Here is a 26,542-nt window from a genome sequence, read left to right as displayed (position 1 = left end):
CTTTACTCCCTCCTACATTTCAAGGACAATATAACTCTTATACTCATAGTTGAAACTCAATGCTTATCTGTACAAAAAGTTGTGAATAAAAAATATGAAAACTTTTTAAGACATCAGAGAGAGAGAGACCTATGTTTTCAGTTGCGTCCGTTATTCCGGACGATTACCAGATAACCGTCAATTAGTTTTTCCTGAAATTTTGCCACAAATTGTATTTCATTAAATTCCCAATGCGTTCTTCCCAGGAGCTTAAAAAAGGGATCAAAAATGCCCCAAAATGGTAAAAAATGACACCTTTTACACTATAATGTTTGACCCATCCATTAGATTTTTCTGAAACTTGGCCAAAATGTGGAGCCCATTGTTCTTAATATAAATCCAGTATGTGTGACCCTGGCAAAACTCTGGTTTGCATCCCTGGGGACTTTCAGTGCTAAAAATGTCCCTTTTTGTGGCTCTTTTTTCATATTTCTCAACAAAAAACTTGATATGTCTGACTATATAGTGGTTTTTCACTGTGGTCAACTCAAATATACATGTGTTAAGGCATGAAACTGCACTGTTATCCATTTACACTGGGATTCAGCATTCCCAAGGGCTCAAAAGAGGTCAAAAATGCCCCAAAATGGCCAAAAATGACACTTTTTGCCTGATAGCGTTTGATCCATCCATTAGATTTTCCTGAAATTTGGCCGAAATGTGGAGGCCATTGTTCTTAATATAAATTCAGTATGGATGACCTTGGCAAAATTCTGGTTCGCATACCTCTGGGACTTTTAGGGCTTAAAAAACATGCATTTTTAAGGCGTGAAACTGCACAATTTGTCCATTTTTCACTGGGATTTGGTGTTCCCAGGAGCTCAAAAGAGATTACAAATGCCTAAAAATTGCAAAATATGACACTTTTACCCCATAACTTTTGACCCATCCATTAGAATTTTTCTGAAACTTGGTGAAAATGTGAAGGTAATGTTGACCCTTCACACTTCTCACATTCATCATTTCTTCACTCTTTTTTGTGGCGTCATCACGCATGCAGCACCAGAGGGGGACCATGCAAGTTCGACTTGTTTATTTTTTTATTTTAAACATTTGAATTTCCAATTTTGAAATATCGTTTTCTATTGACAGCTGTCTTTGAATTTTTTAATTATTTTTAACATTACATGTGCATTTTCGGGATGGTATCTTTTTGTAAAGTTAGTCACTGAGTTTCTGCTATAGCTATACAAAGACATATTTTATCTTTAAAGAGGGAGGAGTATACTAATTAAAGTGACCTAATTAGTCCTTTTTTTTTCTTTTTACAAATTTCATCAAGATCAGGTAATTGTCGAATTTTTGGTGATTTATTTTTTATTTTTATTTTTTTCATATCTTTCCCTCAATCTGGCATATTTATTTACTTTTTTAAAAACAATTTTATTTCATTGCCCGTGCCCATTTAAATAACACTTCATCTCAGAAAAATTGTCAAATATAATTTGCAAATCTGCTAGCAAAATATTTTGTTAATGAAAAAATAAATTGCATTCTCAGCAACAACATACAATTCTTTATCAGTTTCATGCCTTGTTTATATTCAAATCCTCAACCATAATTTTGTTTTTTTTCTTACCACTTTTAATTATCAATCTACTGCCAGTTTTCTGTGGACAAAGGATATTCTATTTTACTTCTATTTTTTATTTTATTTTCTAGAAATTCTCCTGGTAGCTGTATCTTTTGTCTTGCCAAACTTGTTTTTGTATTTCTATAACAAACCTATTTTTTAGTAAAAGTCTTTATCAGCTCCAGATTTTTTTAGGTTTATTCTATGATTTGAATTCTACTTACTACTCGTAAAAAGTTTAGTTGTTTTCAGTTTTTACAGATCAATGTTTGACTTTATTTCCAATTAAATTAGATAAAATGTATGACTTATGGATTCCCAAAATTTTAAATGCAAATATTCCACCAATTTTGGCAAATAACAAATAGGATCCTGAACAGAAGTGTGCGTTCTATCCCAACCATTATCAATGGACCTGAGGTCATCTCATCAGCATCAGACAAGGCCAAACTATTTGCCAAGAACTTTGCAGTTAATTCTACTCTATGCGACGGAGCCTATCAACTCCCCATATTTCCTCCTATAACACAGAACACGCTAGGTAACATACAAATATCCGTGCATGAGGTCGCCAAGCTAATCAAGAACCTTGATTCCAGTAAAGCAACTGGCCCTGACGGCATCCCAATTATAGTGTTAAAAAAGCTTCAACCAAAACTTGCTCCCATACTTACGAAACTGTTTAAGCGTTGCCTTAAGGAGAAGTGCTTTCCAACAGCCTGGAAAACCTCATCAGTATGCCCTGTAGTTAAGAATTCAGGTGATAAGTCATCTCCCTCTCAGTACAGACCAATAAGTCTCCTGTGTGTCATGAGTAAGTTGCTGGAATCCATATTAAATAGAGAAATAGTCAACCACCTCAGCAGAAATAACCTTCTTAGTGACACACAATATGTTTCCGTTCTGCTAGATCTACCGCAGATGTGCTAACGGTTATATCTCAAAGGATTAGTGAATCTCTTGACAAAGGCTTCCTTTCTAGAGCAATTGCTCTTGACATATCAAAGGCCTTCGACAAGGTATGGCATAAAGGCCTACTTCAAAAGATTTCCAGCTACGGTATAACTGGAAATGTTTTCTCTATCATTAAATCATTTCTCTCTGATAGGCTCATAAGAGTAGTGGTCGATGGACAAAAATCAGAAGCTGCAGTATTAATGCTGGAGTCCCTCAGGGGTCCATCCTGGGCCCAACTCTCTTCCTGATCTACATCTATGATCTCCCTAAACACATACTTAAATCATTCGTTGACATCTATGCTGATAACACGACCATCTATGGCAACACATCAAAGGCTCTAAATAACAAATTTCTCTCTGATCTCTAGCGCGTGGTTCAGTGGGGGAAGACGTGGCTGGTTACCTTTAATGCATCTAAAACCAAGCTCCTATCTTTACATCATCAACACTCTGATCCCCATCTGGCATCAATTGAAATGGATGGCTCTCGTCTAGGAGAAGCCCCATGTTTTGACAAGCTTCTGGGTTTGACCTTTACTCCTGATCTGAAATGGAACACGTACATCAAGTCTGTTGCCAAGGTCGCTGGTAAAATGGCGGGATCCTTCTACCGCTCCAGAAGATATCTCACTACTGATGCAATTCTCTATCTATATAAAAGCCAAGTACGCCCAAGGATGGAATACTGCTGCCATATCTGGGCAGGAGCTGCTAAAAACAGCCTATCCTGCCTTGACAGAGTACAAAATAGACTTTGTAGCTTAGTGCAGAATGCCCTTTTCTCTTCCCTGCAATCTCTCTCCCACAGAAGAGACGTTGCAAGCCTATCTTTGTTTTATCATTATTTTTATGGCAAGTGCTCGTCTGAACTCCATTCTCTGGTCCCCCCTCGCCAATTTTTTATGAAAAACACCCGTCTAAGCTGAATCCACTGTCAAAAACTTTCCCCACTCTTTATCTGTGCCTAAATCAAAACGTAGATTCCATGAACAAAGCTTCTTTCTTAGGAGTGCACGCCTGTGGAACTCTGTTCCGTCTGCCTGCTTCCCTCTTGACTTCAACCTGGATGTCTTCAAGTCCAACGTAAACAAATTCCTGATGAACTGCCCCCTAAAGTAGGCACTTTTATTAAATCCTCACACTAATGTATTGTACATGCAATAACCCTTATCCCTGAGTGGCTTCCGGGCCTTGATAAGTGGTGACCACCTTGTAAAAAAAAAAAAAAAAAAAAAATCCATTGTTTATGATTTAGAAATGAGGATTCTTTCAGTTATTTCATCATTTCTCTATGCTTCCCAACCTTTCTCTGCTCTCCTTTAAATGTTTCACCATTCTGTTTGGGGTCTCTTTTATCAGTTCAACAATCTGCAATTCTGTTTCTATCTTTCAAGCGCGAAAGGCAATTTGTTGATCAGAGTATTGTTATTTGTTATTGCAATGAAGGAAGCAGACCCAACACTCTGAGAATGGCTCGTACTTTGTCATTTGGACACGCCTACCGCAATTCTTCTTCCTCCTCCTACTACTACCAACTTTTATTCCTGATACAGCCCGTCTGTAAGCATATTTGTGTGTTTTTAATGTTTTTGCTTAAAAATTCACAATCACAACATATTTTGCTTATCTTTAAATAGTATGCATATAAAAAATATGTGCCAAGATTTCATTTTCAGAAAAGAAAACATGGATTTAGTATTTCTTATTTAATCCATAAAGCATGAATTTCTTTTGTTTGATTTTGTGACAAGTGCATAATGGCTGTACATTTATTTTTGTAATGTTAAAGTTAAACAATTTAAAAGCCAAAACAAAAAAAAAAAACTTGTAATGTCTGGTTTCTTGAATTGCATTTCAAACTACTGTAATATATTGTATTGTGTTTAACATTAATACCAACAAATGTTTGTATATTTTTCTAAGTTTTCTAATTTCTTCTCACTCATATAACTATTATAAAAGTTTTCTAATTTCTTCTCACTCATATAACTATTATAAAAGTTTTCTAATTTCTTCTCACTCATATAACTATTATAAAAGTTTTCTAATTTCTTCTCACTCATATAACTATTATAAAAGTTTTCTAATTTCTTCTCACTCATATAACTATTATAAAAGTTTTCTAATTTCTTCTCACTCATATAACTATTATAAAAGTTTTCTAATTTCTTCTCACTCATATAACTATTATAAAAGTTTTCTAATTTCTTCTCACTCATATAACTATTATAAAAGTTTTCTAATTTCTTCTCACTCATATAACTATTATAAAAGTTTTTTAATTTCTTCTCACTCATATAACTATTATAAAAGTTTTCTAATTTCTTCTCACTCATATAACTATTATAAAAGTTTTCTAATTTCTTCTCACTCATATAACTATTATAAAAGTTTTCTAATTTCTTCTCACTCATATAACTATAAAAGTTTTCTAATTTCTTCTCACTCATATAACTATTATAAAAGTTTTCTAATTTCTTCTCACTCATATAACTATTATAAAAGTTTTCTAATTTCTTCTCACTCATATAACTATTATAAAAGTTTTCTAATTTCTTCTCACTCATATAACTATTATAAAAGTTTTCTAATTTCTTCTCACTCATATAACTATTATAAAAGTTTTCTAATTTCTTCTCACTCATATAACTATTATAAAAGTTTTCTAATTTCTTCTCACTCATATAACTATTATAAAAGTTTTCTAATTTCTTCTCACTCATATAACTATTATAAAAGTTTTCTAATTTCTTCTCACTCATATAACTATTATAAAAGTTTTTTAATTTCTACTCACTTATATAACTATTATAAAAGCCAATGTCTTATTTACCCCATAAGATGATCTTTAAAGGAAGTTCGTTTTTAATTACAGAAAAAAATTGTTTTTACAATAAGTTTGGTCATTTTTCATATATTTGTATATGACACATGCATGATTGAGTTGATGGTATCACCTATTCGATATGCCAATCATATATTGTATCTATTATGGGAATTTATAACGTAATCTTAACTGGCACAAATGTATAGGTGAGCAGCTGAGGATTTTAGTCCTTAGTAGACTAATACCCTTGAGGAACTTGTATTGAAACCTAAATAATGAATTGTTTTCAATAAATATTGTCTTGACATTACAAAACATCAAAAACGTTGATGTGTTGTAAACTAGTCAACTGAAATCACATGATCCTAATTCTTGCCTTGGCTTCTTGCTTTTATAGAATGAAAATGAGTTCTCTTCAATAATGCTTTTATAGTAACAATTTCTTTTTCTCCACCATTTCCTTTTGTTGCACTGCTGTTTTAATAGTTGAATTCCACAAAGTTGATTTGAATAACATTGGCTCGAAATGCTACCATTTTTTTTTTTCTTTAGTGGTTTTCTTGATCAAACTTTTTTCTGTTGATAATGTCTTATTGTTCAATCGCATGGCTGTTTCTTTTTGCTCTCCAGGTTAAATGAAGTTTTTCTAGAATCATATCTTTTTTGTTATTTTAACTATGCCCTCCTCAATGGAAAAAAATACTTAAAATAGTCATTCCTATAATCTAACTAAACTCTTAGTGTGACTGATTTTTAGTTCCTTTTCTTTTTAATCGAATTAACTTGTCTTTTACTGTTTATCCCTGTTTTAAACAATCAGAATGAATAAATATTGGGTTGGTGAAAAAAGTCCGTCCAGTTTTTGCAGCTACTTTATTTCTCTCAAAATGTACATACTTTCTGATCAACCCAATATATGACATACACTTCTGAGTGGACAGCATATAACAATGAAAAAGTTATTGCATTTTTTTAAATTTCTTTTCTGATTAAAGCTATTTTCAAGATATTATTTCCATTAATTTTTAATTTGATTCTAGTCTTTTATGGTTTTATTCTGTATATCTATGTTGATCTCTTTTCAAGATTAATAAAAAAAAAATGTTGAAATTTGTATTCAGGTTATAATTCTCATCTTAGTTGTTATTAAACTTCCTCTGATGGATCTTTACGAACATGGGAATTTTTATATTAAATGCAAGAACGCAACAGGTTATTTAATCTGTGGCACCGGAATGTTATTTCCTCAGTAATGACGGAGTAGTGTTTATGCTAGTTTTAATATATTATTATATCTAGACTAAACAACTCAATCTTTAACATCCACAAGACTGTCACCTTGATCTAAAATTTATAAAGTTCAAAAAGATGCACCTGAAAAAGGCCAGAGGTTACATTGATTGAAACATGAAAATAGTAGTTTGAACAATATCAATCCTCATCGCGAAAATTTCGGAAACAAAACTGTCAAACTATTAATATTTTGTCAAAATACCAAGTTAAATTATATTTAGTTCAACATCTCTCTCACACACACACACACACACACTATTACAAGCAAAAAAATCTTACTTTTGACATTAGTTGCAGTTAGTATACAAGACATAATACTGAATTCTCAAGAAACTGTCCACTTTCATTGATTTATGTTCAACCCAGTTGAATAAAACATTTTTCTGAGATTGTCTTTTCCTCTTTGATTTCTTTTCGTATTGTCTAACCATTTCCTTTTGAATTTGTTTTTCTTTCAGACAAAAAATGATAAACAAAGTAATGCTTTACGAGCCCAACTCAAATATTGGCAAAGGTTACGGCAGGATTTAGAAAAAGCTCGTCTTCTTGTGGAACTCATTCGAAAAAGAGAAAAGCTGAAACGTGAACAGGTAAGTTGCCAACAGTCCCCTATTTTTTTTTTTTTTGAAGTGAGTTATCACTTATGAAGATCCGAGGGCCACCCGAGGATAATAGTTAATGAACGTATGGTGATCACAAGAACAACAGTGTGGTTGAAATTGGATATGATTTGATTATTTAAAGGGGCCAGCTCAACAAGAAGTTGTTCACATTGGACTTGAAGATGACCATATTGTAATCAGCAGAACAGAATTCTATAGGCAGGCAAGAATCTTTGTTCATGGAATCTGTTTAGATTTTGGCACAGAAAGTGAGAAAAATTGTTGATAATGGTTTTAGTTGTTGAGTATTTTTTTTTTTTATGAAAGTTTGGCAATGGGGAAGTGTAGATTGAAGCTCACACAGGCTCGCAATATCTCTTCTCTATACCAGTAGAAACTTCTCAATAGCATCTGTGACACTGGAAATATGCCTGCAGATATGCTTATCTTCACATTCATGACACTCCCGAAGAAACCTGAGACAACCGACTGTGAATGTCACAGAGGGATTAGCCTGATGAGCAATACATTGAAGCTGCTACTGAAAATACTAATGATGAGACTGCGAAACAAAATACAATCTGAAATATCAGAATTGCAATTTGGATTTGTCGCAGACAAGGGAACAACGAATGCCATATTCACAATGATGATGCTGACGGAAAGATGTATAGAGATGCAGAAAGACCTCTATCTGTGTTTTATTGATTTTTCAAAAGCATTTGATAAAATAAGGCATAAAGACTTATTCAAAATGTTAAATAAACTAGACATTGATGAGAAAGAATTCTGATCAACCTTTATTGGAGGCAAAAGGCGACAGTTAGAATAGATGGAAAGCACAATGAGGAAACATTAATAAGAAGAGGAGTCTGCCAAAGATGGGTTTTGTCACCAGATTTATTCAACCTCTAAAGCGAAAACATGCTGATAGAAACGAAGGACATTAAAGGAATAAGTTTGGGTAGACACAACATTTACCACCTAAGGTATGCAGACAACACTATGTTAATAGCAAAATCTGAAGTGACCCTCCAACACATGGCGGATACTGTGGTGGAAGTAAAGAACTTGCTTTAAACATCTCAAAAATGGTAAGCATGACAGTATCCAAGAACACCCAAGCTCCAACATGCAAGCTACAATGTTTTGGTGTACGAGTTAAACAAGTTGATAAATTCAAATATCTGGGTTACTGGATCACATCTTATGGAAGGTGCACTACTGAAATACAAAGTCACCTTCAAGACTCAAAGGACTCTGACAGACACATGCACGGACTTGGAGTTTACATTCGTAATACCCTCCCCCTGACCAGAGAAACAAACCTAGCAACAGATGATCAAGCCTTTATGTGCTTTAGACTAAACGTGCAACACAATATTAGCTACTATTATTTTCTCTACTGCTCTCCCTCGACTCAGGACTGCACCATAATAAACAAAGTATCTGACAGCATAGACACGGCACTGTCCCTCGACACTAGCGCACAAATACATGTATTTGGTGACTTTATTGTCCACCACAAAAACTGGCTTGGATTCTCTACTTACACAGATGCAGCGGGCAGCACAACTCATAGCTTCACTATATCTCACTTCCTATCACAAATTGTTACGTTTCCAACCCGTTTCCCTGACCAGGAAGAACAACGCGCATCACTTCTAGATCTGTTTTTGACCACAGTTCCCGATGACTGCATAACTGGTTTCCTTCAATAACTACAAGTAACCTTCTCTGCCACCAATAGTAATGGCCAGTGACTCCCTGTCTGAGAGTAGATCGTTCAAACTGCTTGGCCTAACGTTCACAGGAAACATGAGCTGGAACAATTATATTGAAAACATTGCCAGGGCCGCTGCAAAAAATGTAGGCTCTCTCTACCGTGCTAGAAAACTACTGACACCTGAAAGTATCCTGTATCTCTATAAGGCCACCATTCGCCCATGTATGGAGTATTGTTGTCACATCTGGGCTGGTGCGTCTACTACTAGTCTCTCGCTCCTAGACAAGGTTAAAAAAAGAGTCGCCAATCTGATAGGCCCTGAACTGGCATCTAAGCTTCAGCCTCTGTCCCATCGACGAAACGTTGCATCCCTCTGCTTGTTCTACAAGTATTTTAATGGTGACTGCTCTGACGAACTGCAGACATTTGTGCCCCCACGACGCAGACACCCTCGACAAACCCGACAGGCAGCTAAATCCCACCCCCACACAGTAGAGATCCCTAGATGTAAAAGATCTTTCTACTCCAGTAGTTTCTTCCCCAGAACCGCTAGACTCTGGAATTCCATTCCAGGATCCTGCTTCCCTAACTGTACTGACATGCAGAAGTTCAAGTGCAACGTGAACCGACATCTTGCTTCCCAAATCCCTACATAGTGCCCCAGTAGTTGCTACCCCTGATAGTAGCTCCCTACACCAAAGTGGCAATGTGCCTTGTTTGGGGTGAAAATGTAATGAATAAAAAAAAAAAAAAAAAAATCGAAGCGCATGTTCCCATGCGGAAATTTTATAGTAAGCCCCACTCTCCCCAATGGTTTACGTCGACTTGTGCAACTGCCATTGCTCAAAAGCAGCATGCATACCGTAGGTTTAACCGACATAAGTCCAGTTCAAACAGACTGAAGTATATAGAAGCTAGAAATAACATTAAGAAAGAAATAGCGACAGCTAAGAGAGAATTTACGGAAACCACTAAAAAGCGCATCGAAGCACAAAAACTAGGAACTCGAGACTTCTGGAAAATCTACAACAGTGTAGTAAATAATGGGCAATCAACAATTCCCCCACTAACCAACAATCACGAGGTTGTCTCCTCAGCAACCGACAAGGCTAACATGCTTGCCAGTCGGTTTGCCTCAAACTCCACACTGGACCCTTCCAATTACCCCCTACAGACTTTGCTATGCGGACAGACGCCACGCTAGACGATCTGAAAACCACCCCTGCTCAGGTGCATGCTATCATAAAAAACCTTGACACTTCAAAAGCATGTGGACTCGATCTTATCCCAGCTGTGCTATTAAAAAAGTGCTCAGCCGAAGTAGCTCCAGTTCTCTCCAAACTCTACAACAAATGCCTTAATGAAGCTTGCTTTCCGGGCTGTTGGAAAACTGCTTCTGTTGTACCAGTATTCAAGAATTCTGGCGAAAGGACTGACCCATCAAATTATCGCTCCATTAGCCTCCTCCCACTTTTTGCCAAAATATTTGAGACCTTAATTAACCATGCTCTAGTCCATCACCTTACAGATGCTAAACTTCTGACTGACAAACAATATGGATTTAGACAAGCCCGTTCCACAGCAGACATCCTAACTGTAATCTCTGAACGTATATACCATTCACTGGACAAAGCGGGGGAGGGCAGAGCGGTTAGGGTTAGATATATCTAAGGCTTTTGACAGGGTATGGCATGAGGGTTTCCTCAGGAGAATAAGATCATACGGCATCACTGGTAGAATACTTAACATAATTAAATCCTTCTTAGATAAGAGAAAAATCCAGGTTGTCCTCGACAGTCGTACATCTAAACAATATGATATAAATGCGGGGGTGCCCCAGGGGTCTATCCTTGGACCTCTATTGTTCCTGATATTCATAAATAACCTCCCCGACAAAATTGCCTCTGAGATGGGTATATATGCTGATGACACTACACTCTATGGCAGACACGACAGGAAGACGAATAAACACATTTCTAAAGAAATGGCAGAAACACTAGAGGAAGACCTCCAATCTGTAGTGGAATGGGGACAAAAGTGGTTGGTCACATTCAATGTTGCCAACACTAAACTAGTTTCATTCAATAATTACAAGAAACCCTCTCTACCACCTATAGCAATGGCCAACGACTCTTTATCTGAGAGCACATCTTTCAAACTCCTTGGCCTAGCGTTCACAGGAAACATGAGTTGGAACAATTACATTGAAGGCATTGCCAGGGCCGCTGCAAGAAAGGTGGGCTCTCTCTACCGTGCTAGACAACTACTAACACCTGAAACTTGGATGTCTTCAAGTCTATTGTTAACAAATTCCTAATGAACCGCCCCCTTAATTAAACACTTCATCAAATCTCCATACTAACGTAATGTACTTGCAATAACCCTTATCCCTGAGTGGCTTCCGGGCCTTGATAAGTGGTGATCACTTTGTTGAAAAAAAAAAAAAAAAAAAAAGTATCCTGTACCTCTATAAGGCCACCATTGGCTCATGTATGGAGTATTGTTGTCACATCTGGGCTGGTGCATCGGCTACTAGTCTCTTGCTCCTTGGCAAGGTTAAAAAGAGAGCCGCAAAACTGATAGGCCTTGAACTGGCATCTAAGCTTCAGCCTCTGTCCCATTGACGATATTTTGCATCCCTCTGCCTTTTCTACAAGTATTTTAGTGGTGAATACTCTGATGAACTGCAATCACTTGTGCCCCCACGACGTGAGCACCCTCGACAAACCCGAGAGGCTGCTAAATCCTACCCCTACACTGTAGAGATCCCTAGATGTAAAAGATCTTTTTACTCCAATAGTTTCTTCCCCAGAACTGCTAGACTCTGGAATTCCATTCCAGGTCCCTGCTTCCCCAACAGTACTAACGTGCAGAAGTTCAAGTATAACGTGAACCGACATCTTGCTGCCCAAATCCCTACATAGTACCCCAGTACTTGTTGCCCCTGATAGTAGCCCCCTACACCAAAGTGGCAATTTTCCTTGTTTGGGGTGAAAATGTAATAAAAAAAAAAAAAAAAAAAATTGTCATCAATCATGACCAACAGAAACATTAAAATCATATGTTATATTGACGGAAGAGTTCATGATTATATATATATGCATACAAATAAACAAACAATAAGTGAGCTAAATAAGAATAATTTTCTTATAAAACAAACCTATCAAGATAGAAATTCTAGTTAATTCTGGTTAAGAGGAGCAATTCATAAATAAAAACATGAGGAATAAAAGTCACATAGGACTTTATTAAATCATCAGGTCAATAAAATGAGGAAAATGAAAAAGAACATTCTTCTAGTAACTACTTTTCTCTTAAATTTATGCTATACTGTTGAAAGCTATTTTGGGTATGCTTGGACGTTATTATTGCTTGGACCAATTATAAACATGTGATGTTCTTTTGGGGATTGATACACCCGGTTACACTGCATTGGGCTTAGTCTTCTGGACTTCTCTGGATCAATTCCAAATATATGGAATATGTCTCAGGATTATTTTACTTGGGAATTTCACATTGCAGTGTATCCTTGAAGCACCCCCTGATCATTTAATGAGCGCTGAGATTCAACTGAGGTTTACCTTAACTAAGATTCCTTGCATTGGAGTTCATTTTTAAACTGATTCCTATTGGACTACTGTTGTCCAACCTGGATTTGTTTTGAGGATTACCTTACCGAAAATTCATTGCTTTGGAGTTTTTCAAATCAATCTCTATTGGACTATTGCCATCACACTCAGATTACTTTTCCAGGGCCTTTGGTCGAACTATCTATTTTGTTTTAAATCTTTTTTTTTATACTTTTTTATACTTAATTTTCAATTTTTCCTTTTTTTCTACCCATTTTATTATATTTTTCACAATTTTACGCTCTCTTTCATCTTTTCTTTATTTCCCTGTTGTCTAATTCCTCCTGTACTAATGCGCCTTGTTTTTCATCTCTATCGCCTTTATTAGTCCCCATTAATTCCATATTTGTTGGATTTTTCGTTTCTAATCTAAGTGTTCTTGTGCCGATTTTATTTGTATATCTATGTAGTGCTATACTCTGAGTTTTTCTCCTCTTCTGATGAGAAGCATTTATCTTCAAAATGACATGGCCTAAAAAGTTTTTTTTTTTCTATTTTCTCATTTTTGTCCTTATTGACCTAATGATTTCATAAAGTTCTACGTAACTTTTATTCCTCATCATTTTTATTTGATATATATACACACACACACACACACATTTCTGTGAAAATATCTACTATAAGTCATTCATTTGTGTATAAGACTCTTCCTCAAAATACATTCACCCTAGACAATCTTTCCTTCTCCATTAATCTGAGCTATACTCAAATAAGAAAAAATGATGACCAACTTTAAGTGTTGTATAAAAATTAACTTATGGTCAATATATACACTTTCTCCTTTGTTTAACATATTAAATAATTTTTGTTTTTATTAAAATCTTTTGAAGAAAAAGTGTTGCTTATACATTGCATTAAATAGTATTTTTGTTTTCTTTCCGTTATTTTGTGTCCAAAGAAAGGATAATAGACTTGTGCACTTTATCTCTAGCAAATCACATTGACTTATTTCCGTTCTTTTTCATGTAAGATTGAATGACATTATCCTTTGACAATTCTAAAAGCAAATGCAGATTTTATCCAACAAAGAATAACAGCTGAAAATGTTTAAATTAATTGTAAATAGAAACTAGACCTTGAACTACACATAAAATGAAACTAAATGTCAAATGTAACTCATCCTATGACATGCAAACAGATTGATTCATATCTTCGTGGTGCTCGACAGTTTACAGTAACAATTCCAATCTTAACTTAGAATCAAAGTATTTCAATGTAATGTTTTTCATGTTTCCATTAAAACACACTTTCATTTATGAAAACACATTATGCAAGTCATGATAATTACTTGTGTATACATTCATTTACGAACACACAACACTATGCAAATTATGATAATGACCTGTGTATACTTTCATTTACGGACACACAACACTATGCAAATTATGATAATGACCTGTGTATACTTTCATTTACGAACACACAACACTATGCAAATTATGATGATGGCCTGTGTATACTTTCATTTACGAACACACAACACTATGCAAATTATGATAATGGCCTGTGTATACATTCATTTACGAACACACAACACTATGCAAATTATGATAATGACCTGTGTATACTTTCATTTACGAACACACAACACTATGCAAATTATGATAATGACCTGTGTATACATTCATTTACGAACACACAACACTATGCAAATTATGATAATGACCTGTGTATACTTTCATTTACGGACACACAACACTATGCAAATTATGATAATGACCTGTGTATACATTCATTTACGAACACACAACACTATGCAAATTATGATAATGGCCTGTGTATACATTCATTTACGAACACACAACACTATGCAAATTATGATAATGGCCTGTGTATACTTTCGATGTCTGTAGTCTTTGGATTAATCAGTGTACTAATCTCATCTCTCTCTCTCTTTTTTTTTATAAATATTTTTGGCTCTTGAACTTCTGTCTTAGAATACCGCCTTTTAAACTTGGAAATCTTTATATTGAAATTTAGAACCCATGCATGTTTTTTATAAGCAAACTCTTTGTGAAACCTGTTAGATTGTTCTCATTTCATCACATCTATTCGTTATTACATGTGATAATGATTTAGAATAACATAATTATTCACTTATTATTATCACGTGTAATAACAATTAAATGTACAACTTATAGAATAAGTAATTTGATCACTCAACCTTGATTTTTTTTTTTTTTTTTTTTTTTACTGGGAAATTAATTTGTCCAAGGATGTAATTAGTTTAAATAGTTTGAAAAATGATGACTTTATCAATAAAGAACAAGATCTGATGCTACTCAGGAGTTTATGAGCAATACTACTCTTTCAATATGCACAAAACAATGAAGTATATTTTCTGAGAGAATAACTCCTACATTTTGTATAATATCACTGAAGCAAAAGTGTAGATAGGATTAAATATTTAACGAAGAAATAATCTAAACAAATATTGATGTTGCAGAAGGTAAGCTATTTATCATTAAAAAACAAAAACAAAAAAATGCATGAACAGAAAGAAAATAATGGAATAATTTCCAATTCCTTTTTTTATAGATTACTCAGATGAGATTGCATTTATGTTTTTGTTCTGTCTTTTACGAAGATACACAAATGTAAATATAATAATGCATGAATTCTGAAGATTTTTATTTTCTAAATGTTTTTTTTTTTCATTTGGTTGAAAATTTTGACTTAATCTGTATTGTTTTTAAAAACGTTTTATGACATATGATGATATCAACCGTTTTTTTTATGCCAAAACACAATATCTTAAAAAAAGAAAAAAAAGCAAAACAAAAAAAAACAATCATTGACTGACAAATATATATCTTATCTATAACTGTGGATAGTAGTGTTAGCAGTGTGAATCAGATATTTAAATTGAAATCAGCTTGTCGATTCCATAGTCTATGTTGGTAAATTTCATTAAAATTGGTTTAAATTCCTGATTTTTGGTGAATTTTTAAGTAAAGGGAGAAGTCAAAATGTTTATACATTTTGAGCATCGGCATTCGCTTTGCATGTACCTAATGTATGGGTTAAGAGTGTGGTCATGAATTAAAAGTGAAATTAATCTGACAATGTCTTTGAATCAACATTATGAAATTGGTGTTACAGCACCTGTACCCCCCCCCTCCCCCCGGACTATTAACAGATGACTCCCATGACAATGACAAGGAAGCGGAGATGCATTTTTTTTTTTTTTATTACATCCCCCCCCCCCCCAAACAAGACAAATTGCCACTTTGGTGTAGGGGGCTACTATCAGGGGCAACAACTACCGGGGTACTATGTAGGGATTTGGGCAGCAAGATGTCAGTTCACGTTACACTTGAACTTCTGCACGTCAGTACTGTTGGGGAATTCCAAAGTCTGGCGGTTCTGGGGAAGAAACTATTGGAGTAAAAAGATCTTTTACATCTAGGGATCTCTACAGTGTAGGGGTGGGATTTAGCAGCCTCTCGGGTTTGTCGAGGGTGCTCACATTAGCATATGTACCCATCTCAGGGGCAATTTTTTCGGGAAGGTCATTTATGAATATCAGGAACAATAGAGGTCCAAGGATAGACCCCTGGGGCACCCCCGCATTTATATCATATTGTTTAGATGTACGACCGTCAAGGACAACCTGGATTTTTCTCTTATCTAAGAAGGATTTAATTATGTTAAGTATTCTACCAGTGATACTGTATGATCTAATTTTCCTGAGGAGAACCCCATGCCATACCCTGTCAAAAGCCTTAGATATATCTAGAGCTACCGCTCTGCATTCCCCCGCTTTGTCTAGTGAATGGTATATACGTTCAGAGATTAGGATGTCTGCTGTGGAACGGGCTTGTCTAAATCCATATTGTTTGTCAGTCAGAAGTTTAGCATCTGCATGGTTAATTAAGGTCTCAAATATTTTGGCAAAAAGTGGGAGGAGGCTAATGGGGCGATAATTTAATGCGTCAGTCCTTTTCGCCAGAATTCTTGAATACTGGTACAACAGAAGCAGTTTTCCAACAGCCCGGAAAGCAAGCTTCATTAAGGCATTTGTTGTAGAGTTTGGAGAGAACTGGAGCTACTTCGGCTGAGCACTTTTTTAATAGCACAGCTGGGATAAGATCGAGTCCACATGCTTTTGAAGTGTCAAGGTTTTTTATGATAGCATGTACCTGAGCAGGGGTGAATTTCTGATCGTCTAGCGTGGCGTCTGTCCACATAGGAAAGTCAGGTAGGGGTTGGTTGGAATGGTCCAGTGTGGAGAGACAAACCGACTGGCAAGCATGTTAGCCTTGTCGGTTGCTGAGGAGACAACCTCGTGATTGTTGGTTAGTGGGGGAATTGTTGATTGCCCATTATTTACTACACTGTTGTAGATTTTCCAGAAGTCTCGAGTTCTGGTGAATTTCGTAATTAAATTATTTTTTAAAGATAGTATTAAAATTTTTTTGATCTGAACCTGAAATCAACTCATCAAAAATATAAAAACTCAAAACTGAATAACCTAAACCCACTTTATCATCTATATACCTCTTGTATCATTGTATATGTTGACATGAAGTTCAATTTTAAGCACACCTGTATACTAATCATTTTCTTCATGGGCAACGTGGATACCCCCACAACAAAAATAAAAGAACGGATGAAAACATGCAAATGTAATCATGCCAAAAAAAAAAGTATGTGATACCCTCTCGACCAGATATTTCGGGAGAAGGACTACAAAGAGAAGAAACTATTCTCCGGATATTGATCACAGGAAAGACCCCCCCCCCCTTTCCCCAAATATAAATAAAATAATTAAAAATAAATCATTTAAACTTTTGTTTGAAAAAAAAAAATAGCAGCGAATGCCCATGCAATAAAAAAAAAAAAAAAAAAAAAAAAAAAAAAATCATCCAAAAACAATTAAATGAAATTTTTCGGCATTTTATGTTTCTAATGCCTCTACCCCCCCCCCCCCCGGGCCTCCAAAAAAGACACCAAATTGAATGTGTCATATTTTTGGGGTTCGTTTTCTTTATAAAATTGTTAGGTGAAAGTACAGAATGGTCTCATAAAAAAATAATCAAATTTATCATTATTTTATGTTTCAAATGTAATCTCCCCCCCCCCCCAATCGCCAAACTTGAAAAAAATGCTAGTGATGACATGTCTCGTTGAAGCTTTGTGTTTGTGACCAAAAAGTGGGTGCTCATTTTACATTAAATTTATATATATAGAAAAGTGATCCCCCACGCTAAAATGTTAATTTTCTTTTTTGTCAAAATTTCTTTCATATTATTTATAAAGACTGTTCAAAAAAGTAGGTGTGAATTCTTTTTTTAGGGGTTAAACGATGCTGAGTCACGTAATAATTGACCATTTTTAATTTAAGATATTAAATAAATTATACAGAAAATCTGTTTTGCAGGTGCAAGAAAGCCTTTTACTCCAATAGTTTCTTCCCCAGAACTGCGGGTCTTTGAAACTCCCTTCCGGGATTCTGCTTTCCCAACTGCAATGATATACAGAAGTTCAAGTGTAATGTTAACAAACATCTTTCTACTCATCTCCCTTCATAATGACCCCGCTAATTAAGTGCCTGATAGTAGCCCCCTGCTTCAGTGCCTTGTTTGGGGTGAAAATTGAATAAATAAAAAAAAATAAAAAAAATTAAACACACTTGCTATGGTATAATTATTATAATAAATCCTGGGTAACACCGATTAAATTTTATAAACAAAAAAAGGAGCAGATAATGTATGGGATGATGGATTTTGTTCACATGGAAAATTGGCTTTGTGTCTGACTAACTCTGCCCTTGTGGGGATGCAAGTAAATGAGGACATTAGTTTTAATTATCCCCCCCCCCGGGTGTGCATCGGCTTTGAAAATAAGGAAAAATTATGTATTCTGGAGCAGAAGTTTAAAAAAAAAAACAACTTATGAATTTTATTGTCAGAAATAGATCTAGAAGTGAAGCATGTTGATCTTGCTGGTCTGGGGAAACGTGCTAGAAACGTAACCGTCTGTGGTAGGAAATGAGATATAGAGGAGCTATGTGTTGAGCTAACAGCTGTGTCTGTAAGTAGAGAATCCAAGCCAATAACTGTGGTTGACATTGAAGTCACCAAATATATGTACTCGCGCGTGAGTATCAAGGGAGAGTGCTGCATCTATGCTGTCAGAAACTTTGTTTATAAGGGTACAGTCCTGGGTTGAGGGAGAGCGGTTGAGAAAATATAAGTAGCTAATGGTATGTTGCATGTTAAGTCTGAAGCACATAAAGGCCTGGTCGTCTGATTCTAGTTTTATTTTTCTAGTTAAGGGGAGGGTGTTACGAATATAAACTCCAAGCCTGTGCATATATCTGACTGAATCCTTACGGCAGAACCAGGCATGTTAAAGTTGTTAGAAGGAATGGAAGAGTGTAGTTTCATTTAGTGCTAAGATATCCGGGATGTTCACTAGGAGAAATGATTTAACACCATCTAAATTAGTTCTAAGCCCGCAAATATTTGTAAATGCAAGCCTCAAGGGAGGAGGCAAGTTGGTTTTGTTTGACTTTAAGCCTGGTTTAATCTTGGATTGTCATTTTATTTTATTTAAAAGTTTCAGTTTGGGTAAGAGGTGCTTGACAAGTGATTGTGCAGAATACTAGACATGCAACACAAGTAGACATCAGCTGACTCTTTATCTACAGGATTGTGGCTTCGAGAAAGCCCACCAGAGATGAGTACAGGGTCCCTTTCCATGCATGACATGGCACTACAATCGTCCCGATATTATACAACTGTTGATGGAGCAGCCGCTCTAAGCACTACCAAAGAGTTAGGTCTTCTGTACTATCAGTCGGAAACAGCAGCCAGAAACTGTCAATCTGGTAACCTCAACCCATCAGACAAAAGTCAACCCAATCCAGTTGCACTGGCATATATGGCACTCAAGGACCCCCACCGTGCCCAGTTTAGGGGGATGGGGTGTGGCGGTAGCGGGAAAAATGGTGTTCATTGCCCTAGTCAGGAAACAAGATCGACCACTGGGTGTTTCTTGAGTCTCTGTTATAGTATCTCTGCGCTTGGCTAATAGGCAAAGGAGTATGAAAGCCGAGTGATAGACAGTGCCTATCTACTTCTTAAGTAGTTTAGGTTTGCAAAATGGTAATTTGTTTGAGTCACCAGTTCTAGGAAGGTTGTCGTTCAGGACTGGAAGTCCCCCCACCCCACCCTAGGCTTAAGAGTTTTCCTTCTCCTAGACGGATGACCTAGGAAGATCTAAGGGTTCATCAGCACCGAGAGGGTTTGCTCTGCGCCTGGGTCCTAAACCAGGTATTTCTGCGACTTGCACGGGTAGTTAATGTTAATGGGTTTCTACTGAAAAGTTACACTCCTCAAAGTGATTAAAAAGACATTACTATGCTTTCCATTTCATTGTTACTGGAAGAGGGGATATGTAAGAATTCATGCAGTGGAAGCAACTAAATTTGCAACAGGTTTGTTTAAGAGAGGCGTTAATATATGGTTAAGACATAGTTATATGTTAGTTTAGGAATAGGATAACATGTTTAAGTATGATTAACTTGATATTAGGAATTAAAATAAAATTTGGTGGCCAAACTCTGAATATTTAAGACAACAGGAGGATAATAAGATGTATATTCAATCTAAATACAACATTTGAAGTACAATTCAGTACAAGTATGTTTTATATGTATTATAAAGTAATTTAGCTGTTCATTATTTTTACAATAATAGACTATTTTAAAAGATTTAACTTGTGAGAATGAATAAATAAAAAAAAATATTTAGTTAACAAAAGAAAGAAGTCGGCAAACTATTGTGTAATTTCTGCAGGATTTTGCTACTAGTTAATTATTATCAATAAATACTTGTGTCCAGTTCATGGCCTAGATGTATTTTTGCTCAATTCCTTCGAAAATGAAAGCATATCAAAAGTTGACAAAACATACTCTACCCATATTATTTTCTTTTCCGATTGCTTACATTTGGTTGAACGCTCACATTTGCTATAAACAAATCTGCTATATTTATCTTATATAGAGATTTTGTTTGCATGTCCATCTGTCTGTCACAACTTTTTAAAATTAAATAAATACATTGCAGAATTTGTCATTTCCAAATAGATCTTAAACGACTTTTAGACATGGTAAATATTTAGTAAATAAATTCCCAACAAATAGTGTATACCAGAACTGGAAGTCAAAATCGAAACCATGAGAGTTTTGGTTTAAGGTCCTACCTACTGGCCTATTTAGACTTTCTTATAAATGGAGCTTAAACTATTACCATAATAATAATTATATTTTTGTCATGACGTCATAGATTTATGATTTATGTCATGTTTCAAAACTTGCTAATAAAATAAGTGGGTAAGCGTTATCAATCGCGTTGATTAGCTTTGCCTTTTTTGTGGAGGAGGGGGTCTTTAGTGTACTATCTATTTTGTTGCAATGATCTCCTCCTCCCAGACATTACCTCCTGTTTTTTCATCATGATACTATCCTTTCAGTCATTACCTCCTAATTTTGGGATATGTTCATTCACGATGATAAAGCTAAAAAATTTTGTTTTCTTTTAAAATTTGTTGGACAATTGATGCCGTTTCGGAATTATAACATTTCTTCAGATATTTTTTTTAGCTGTGATCAAAAGTAGTGGAATGGATAACGGGTTGGTATACCATAAAACAACTAACCAAAGTGCTTTATTTTAGCTACAGCTGTGTACCTACTGTGTTTTCCCCTCTTATTTCCGCCTCTCTATTCATGTTTTCACCTCCTCATGTCCTTTCTTCCTCTCTTCTTCACCCTCTTTCTACTCTGTCATTATTTTCTATTAGATGCAGTGTACACAGTGCCAAGCAAGATAATCTGTTTCAATCATATATAGATAAGAGGCTGATAGAAGGGGAATGCTAATTACAGGACCGATTTAATAAAGAGTTTGATTACAGGACAAAGGAAAAAAAAACTGGTTGTGCTTGTCTTTTGTGTAAGTAAAGTGGAGACGAGATTAATGAAGTTCAAAATAGGATTAAAAAATGTTTGCATTGTTAAGTTTAATACATAATCGATTAATAGTTAAAAAAAAAAAAAAATTAATCAAAAGTTACAGTCACATGTGAAAAATGTTGTTTCATAATTTTATAAGTATAGATCAAGTGTTGTTCTTGCTCACTTTTTTTTTTCTTTTTTAAGTCGATTCGGCTGTATGTCCACATGCATCTACATGTGTCTTACTTTCAACAGTTTATGTAATACATTTCTGGTTGAGGTGGGAGGTGGTGTACGAATCGGCAACATCATAATGTATCCACACGTATGCACATCTGGTGAATGTTTGTGTACCTGATGCCATAATCCCCCCCCCCAAAAAAAAAGCATGGCGCAGAGGGAGGGATAGACAAAATAAAAAAAGGGTGTCTATAAAATCAAACCTTTTCACCAATCCCATCAATTCCGTGATCTTTTTGGAATGTGAAATGACAAAAGGTTAACTAGAACCTGGCAAATCATTTGGTGCAAATATTTAAACCGCATTCCATATCAGATTGGCATGTGTTGATTGTTGATCTAGGTTGAGACGAATAAAATAATAGTGTGCATATATCTCTATAAAAGTGAGCGTGTCTGTATGTCTGTGTGTGTGTGTGTGTGTGTGTATACGTTTTCCTACGCAATACCTCTGTCAATTTTTAGTCTACAGATTCGAAATTTGATATACAGGGTACTGAGATTTGGGAAAATCTATGTGATCGGTTTTTGGCCAAAAGTTTGGCTGTTAAGAGGTCAAAGTTCAACGATTTGACCTTTGAGAATTCTACCAAACTCCTCCAAAAATTTTGGTTCTAAACACTTGAAATTTTAGATATAGGTTCCTTGAACATGTATCTAACTTAATAACTTGATTTGAGCTCAAAACAATAAATTTTAAGGGGCCAGAATAGGGGTCAAAGTTAAAAAAAAATTTGACCTGCGGTCTCTACCAAATTACTCAGACAATTTCTGGTCTAAACATTTGAAATTTTACATAAAGTGTATTCAGAGATAGGGCAAGCTTTTTCATCGGTTTGGGTCGAAAATTTTTAGTTACCAATATATAAACGTATGTTTGCATGTCTGCCTAAAACTTTCGACAGAGGCAACGGATTTTCATAAGATCAGTATCGTTTTGAAATTCGAACCTTTCATACGACAAATATCAAAAAATTACTATTCACATAACACTGAAATTAACAGGAAGTAGTAATCATGCTCCAAGGGTGGTTCATAACCAGTGAAATCTTTGTTTGGATGGATGAACAACGCATATAAAAATATGTTGGCAAGTTGAAATGCAAAATGTTCATTTAAACTTATGGACATATTTCTATTACTTTTGAACATACGCAAATTTATTCATAACTTGAATTGGTTTAATTTTATATCTTTCTTATCTATCTCTTAATAGCTCCAGCAGTAGGGAACGTGGCTGAAGCACTAAATGTTTCAGTTTCAATTAGTGGTGGGACGATTAATCAGAATCGTTAATCGTAAAAATCGTGTATTTTGGGAGGCATCGGAATCGCATTGTTAAAAAATACCTTAATTTTCTGATTCCTTCATTACCATTCTTTTAGTTTGATGTTGAAAAAAAGAAAACAAATTCCTGATATTTCTAACTGCAAGAGAGAAATGTAGCATGTTATAAAAAGAAACCAAAGAAATTTATTATTAACAGGGCAATGCTTAGTGCTCCCTCTCTTACTAGGTTCATTCAATCAGATCTATTGTGATCAAAACTACAAAAGAGTTAACTTGAAAAGAAGTATGCAGGGCTCTACATTGCGAGTAAAAAAAAAAAAAAAAACGCTTATCTTTTTGGCGACTGTTTTTTTTACTGACAAATCTTCTAATAGTGAATGAAAATGCTTTTTCAACTTATATTTTCTTAAAATGAGCAAAGTCAAATTATTTAAACAGTAAAAGGTTTAATAGAACAATATACTTTTTTTTTCTTTTTTTAAAAGAAGGCTTTTGAAAGAAATATCTCTAAAATGAAATTGATCACGTTGTATTATTTCGCAAAATTTGGACAGTAGTCAGCTTCTTTTGAAGTTTCAAAAAAACCGACCCCATACCTATCTCTTCCAAACCTAAAGTTATTAAATAACCCCTTCGTTAATTTAAGGGTAATTAATTCAATTCAGTCAATTTTACATTTCATTGAAATAAAATCCATTTTTTAAATTTTTTTGTCCAGAAAGATAAAACCCTGAATTTGATTATATTAAAAGCAGAATAATATAATCTTTTTTCTAGAATTTTAAATTGAAAATTAAAAAAAAAGGTGTTTGACGCAGTTTTTTGCCGAACGAAAAAGAAATTAATATATATTTTTTAAAAGGTGTTGTAATCAATTAATTTTTATGTCTAAATAATATTTACGATTAATTAAATAATTTCATTTTAAAAAGTATTTATAAATAGAATTTTACTTAAGACTTATAGTTTAGCAATATTGAACCGCATCAACCATGTGTGAATTGAACACAGTCTACCAAAAAAAAAAAAAAATTCAAAAGAAATGCATATTTGTATTTCATTATGTAAACTTTTATACATTGGTTTCAAAAATTAAATTCTATAAGTTTTTTTTTTTTTTTGTTAACTACTGGTTGGTACAATTTACCGCTCCATCCCTTTATATTTTTTTCTTTTTGTCTTTTTTAGCGGATTATTTTCAATTAATTATCCAAATAAGTGACTAGCTTTAAAACAAAATTTAATAGTAATTTATTTGTTTACAGATAAACTGAATTTTCTAATATGGCCTCAAAGTCCAAAAAAAGTCTTGCATGGAAACTTTTTGAAGTTGATGAAGATCATGAGTTGAAAGCTATTTGCAAAGTCTGTCAAATTAAAATATCGCGAGGAACAAAACCATCTAACATGACCACAACCAACATGTTAAAACATTTAACTATGAAGCATCCAAATGAATTGGAGGAGCAAAATAAAAAAGAAAAGGAACAAAAAATTACCAACTAGTCACTCAGAGCAGTTTTATTAGTGAGGGTCGAAATCGCAGTGTCTTTTTTTTTTTTTTTTTTTGCCTAAGTCACCAATTTTTTTAACCCTCCTTAACTTCAAAGAGTAAATACAATATATACAACTAAAAAAATAATTTAAAAAAATGCTGATTCTATTCATGAAACATTCTTTTAACTAGAAATTAAAACTTAGGTAAAGATAGCTGACTGACAGCAACAGGAGCACTGGTTAACTACTGAACCACATGGAAAGGTGTGGGGGAGGAAAAAAGGAAATTAAAGGATGATAATAAATTATGATAAACGTCTTTGAAAGGCACTAAACTCCTAAAATTTACTTCTTTAAAATTTTAGGCGGCATTCCCCGGCGATTTTAAAGCACTCTCTCTCCAAAAAAAAAAAAAAAAAAAAAAAAAAAAAGATTTAATTTTTAAGATTGGGAAAGATATATTTATTATAACCGAATTCCTGTATGAAGACTGGATCTACTTTATTGGACGTTAATTTGTGAGATAAGTAATTTTTCAATGTTTAATGTTTTTAAAGTTTCAATTACCAAGTAAATTTTTTTAATTTTGTTTTTTTTTTTCAATTTATTTATAAAAAAAAAACAGGGTTTAAAATGTATTTTTCAAGGTAACAAGCTTCGAAATAAGTCTAATTAAAAAAAAATCACTTAATTTTTAATTTCGACAACCCTGAGAATTTAATTATTAAAAAAATATTGAAATGTGACATTTTTTTTATTTAACATTTCTATTAGTTCAATTAATTTTCTTTCAATAATTCATTTCACTCAACAAACTTCACCATTTTTTGTTTTGTTTTATCTTTTTCTGTAATTTTGGTAATTATTTTTGCTCAATTTTATCTAGTATTTCATTTGTTTTTATAGTGGTATCATTTTTATATGTGTTCCTTTGATATACCCTATTTCAAAATTAGTTTGGCTAAACTTATTCTTCACGTTAGAAACAACGTGTAAAAGTAATGAAAAAGTAAGAAAAAACAATAGGTGTTAACTACTCCTTGTGAATTATGGAGGTCTGAAGAACCGCCATCACAAATACAACTATCAATAGCCAAACAAAAAATCGTTTTTGAAATTCCTTTACTTGTAACTTTTCGCTATACCTACCTTTTGGTATAAAACAAAAACTTTCGATTAATGGTATTTCTCATATATGGTCATTAACTTTGGAAGGGTTATTTTGTATCTACAGCGCCATGTCACGTGGTATATTGTTTTTTTTTCATTACGCACGTTCATTTATAAATTATTAAATTAAATATTTATCTTTTTTTATATTTAATTAGTATATATTTTCTTTCTCTTCCGCTATATTTTTTTTTATTTAATTCATTAAATCTGTAAATTATGAGGACCAAAATAATGAATCGTGTTAATTTATTCTCTAATTTTCTTGTTTTTGTTCTGTTATATAAATTCTATTTTATTTGTTTTTGCTCTGAAGGATAAATTCTATTTTCTTTGTTTTTTTTCTGTATTCCAATTAAGTAAAATAAATTTTCTCTAAAATAAATTTTGCTAATTTTTCCGTTTAGTTTACTATATAATAATTTTATTTAAACCAAAACACGATGGTGTAGACATAAAATATCTCTTCCAAAGTTAGGGAACATATTTGGAAACTACCGACCATAAGTATAAAACTACCTGGTATATTTCAAAACAATAATTCCCTAGGAATCGGAATCGTACTTGGTATCGGAATCGTTAATCAATATTTTCCTGGAATCGGAATCGTATAAAAATTAGGAATCGTCCCAACACTAGTTTCAATACTAGTTGATGGCATTTAAGTCATTTTTTAAAACTTTTAAAATCAGTATTATATAATAAGTACAATATAATATTAAATAGAGAATT

The 26,542-nt window shown here is 34.1% G+C and overlaps 1 protein-coding gene across 4 annotated transcripts in view; it reads left to right on the top strand.

The window, feature by feature from the left end:
• The window catches only part of LOC145276916 (peregrin-like), a 334,772-nt gene that overhangs the window by 192,795 nt on the left and 115,435 nt on the right, over positions 1 to 26,542 (top strand). For all 4 annotated transcript variants that reach the window (XM_080128682.1, XM_080128599.1, XM_080128512.1 and 1 more), the window contains one exon: positions 7,150 to 7,281. In XM_080128682.1, the coding sequence (XP_079984808.1) occupies positions 7,150 to 7,281 (132 nt within the window). The remainder of the gene's footprint in view (positions 1 to 7,149; positions 7,282 to 26,542) is intronic.

This window comes from Euprymna scolopes, chromosome 1 (genome assembly GCF_053919585.1).
Source record: "Euprymna scolopes isolate OS-2025 chromosome 1, ASM5391958v1, whole genome shotgun sequence".
NCBI classification, from domain to species: Eukaryota; Metazoa; Mollusca; class Cephalopoda; order Sepiida; family Sepiolidae; genus Euprymna; species Euprymna scolopes.
This window is presented reverse-complemented; position numbering and strand designations above follow the sequence as displayed.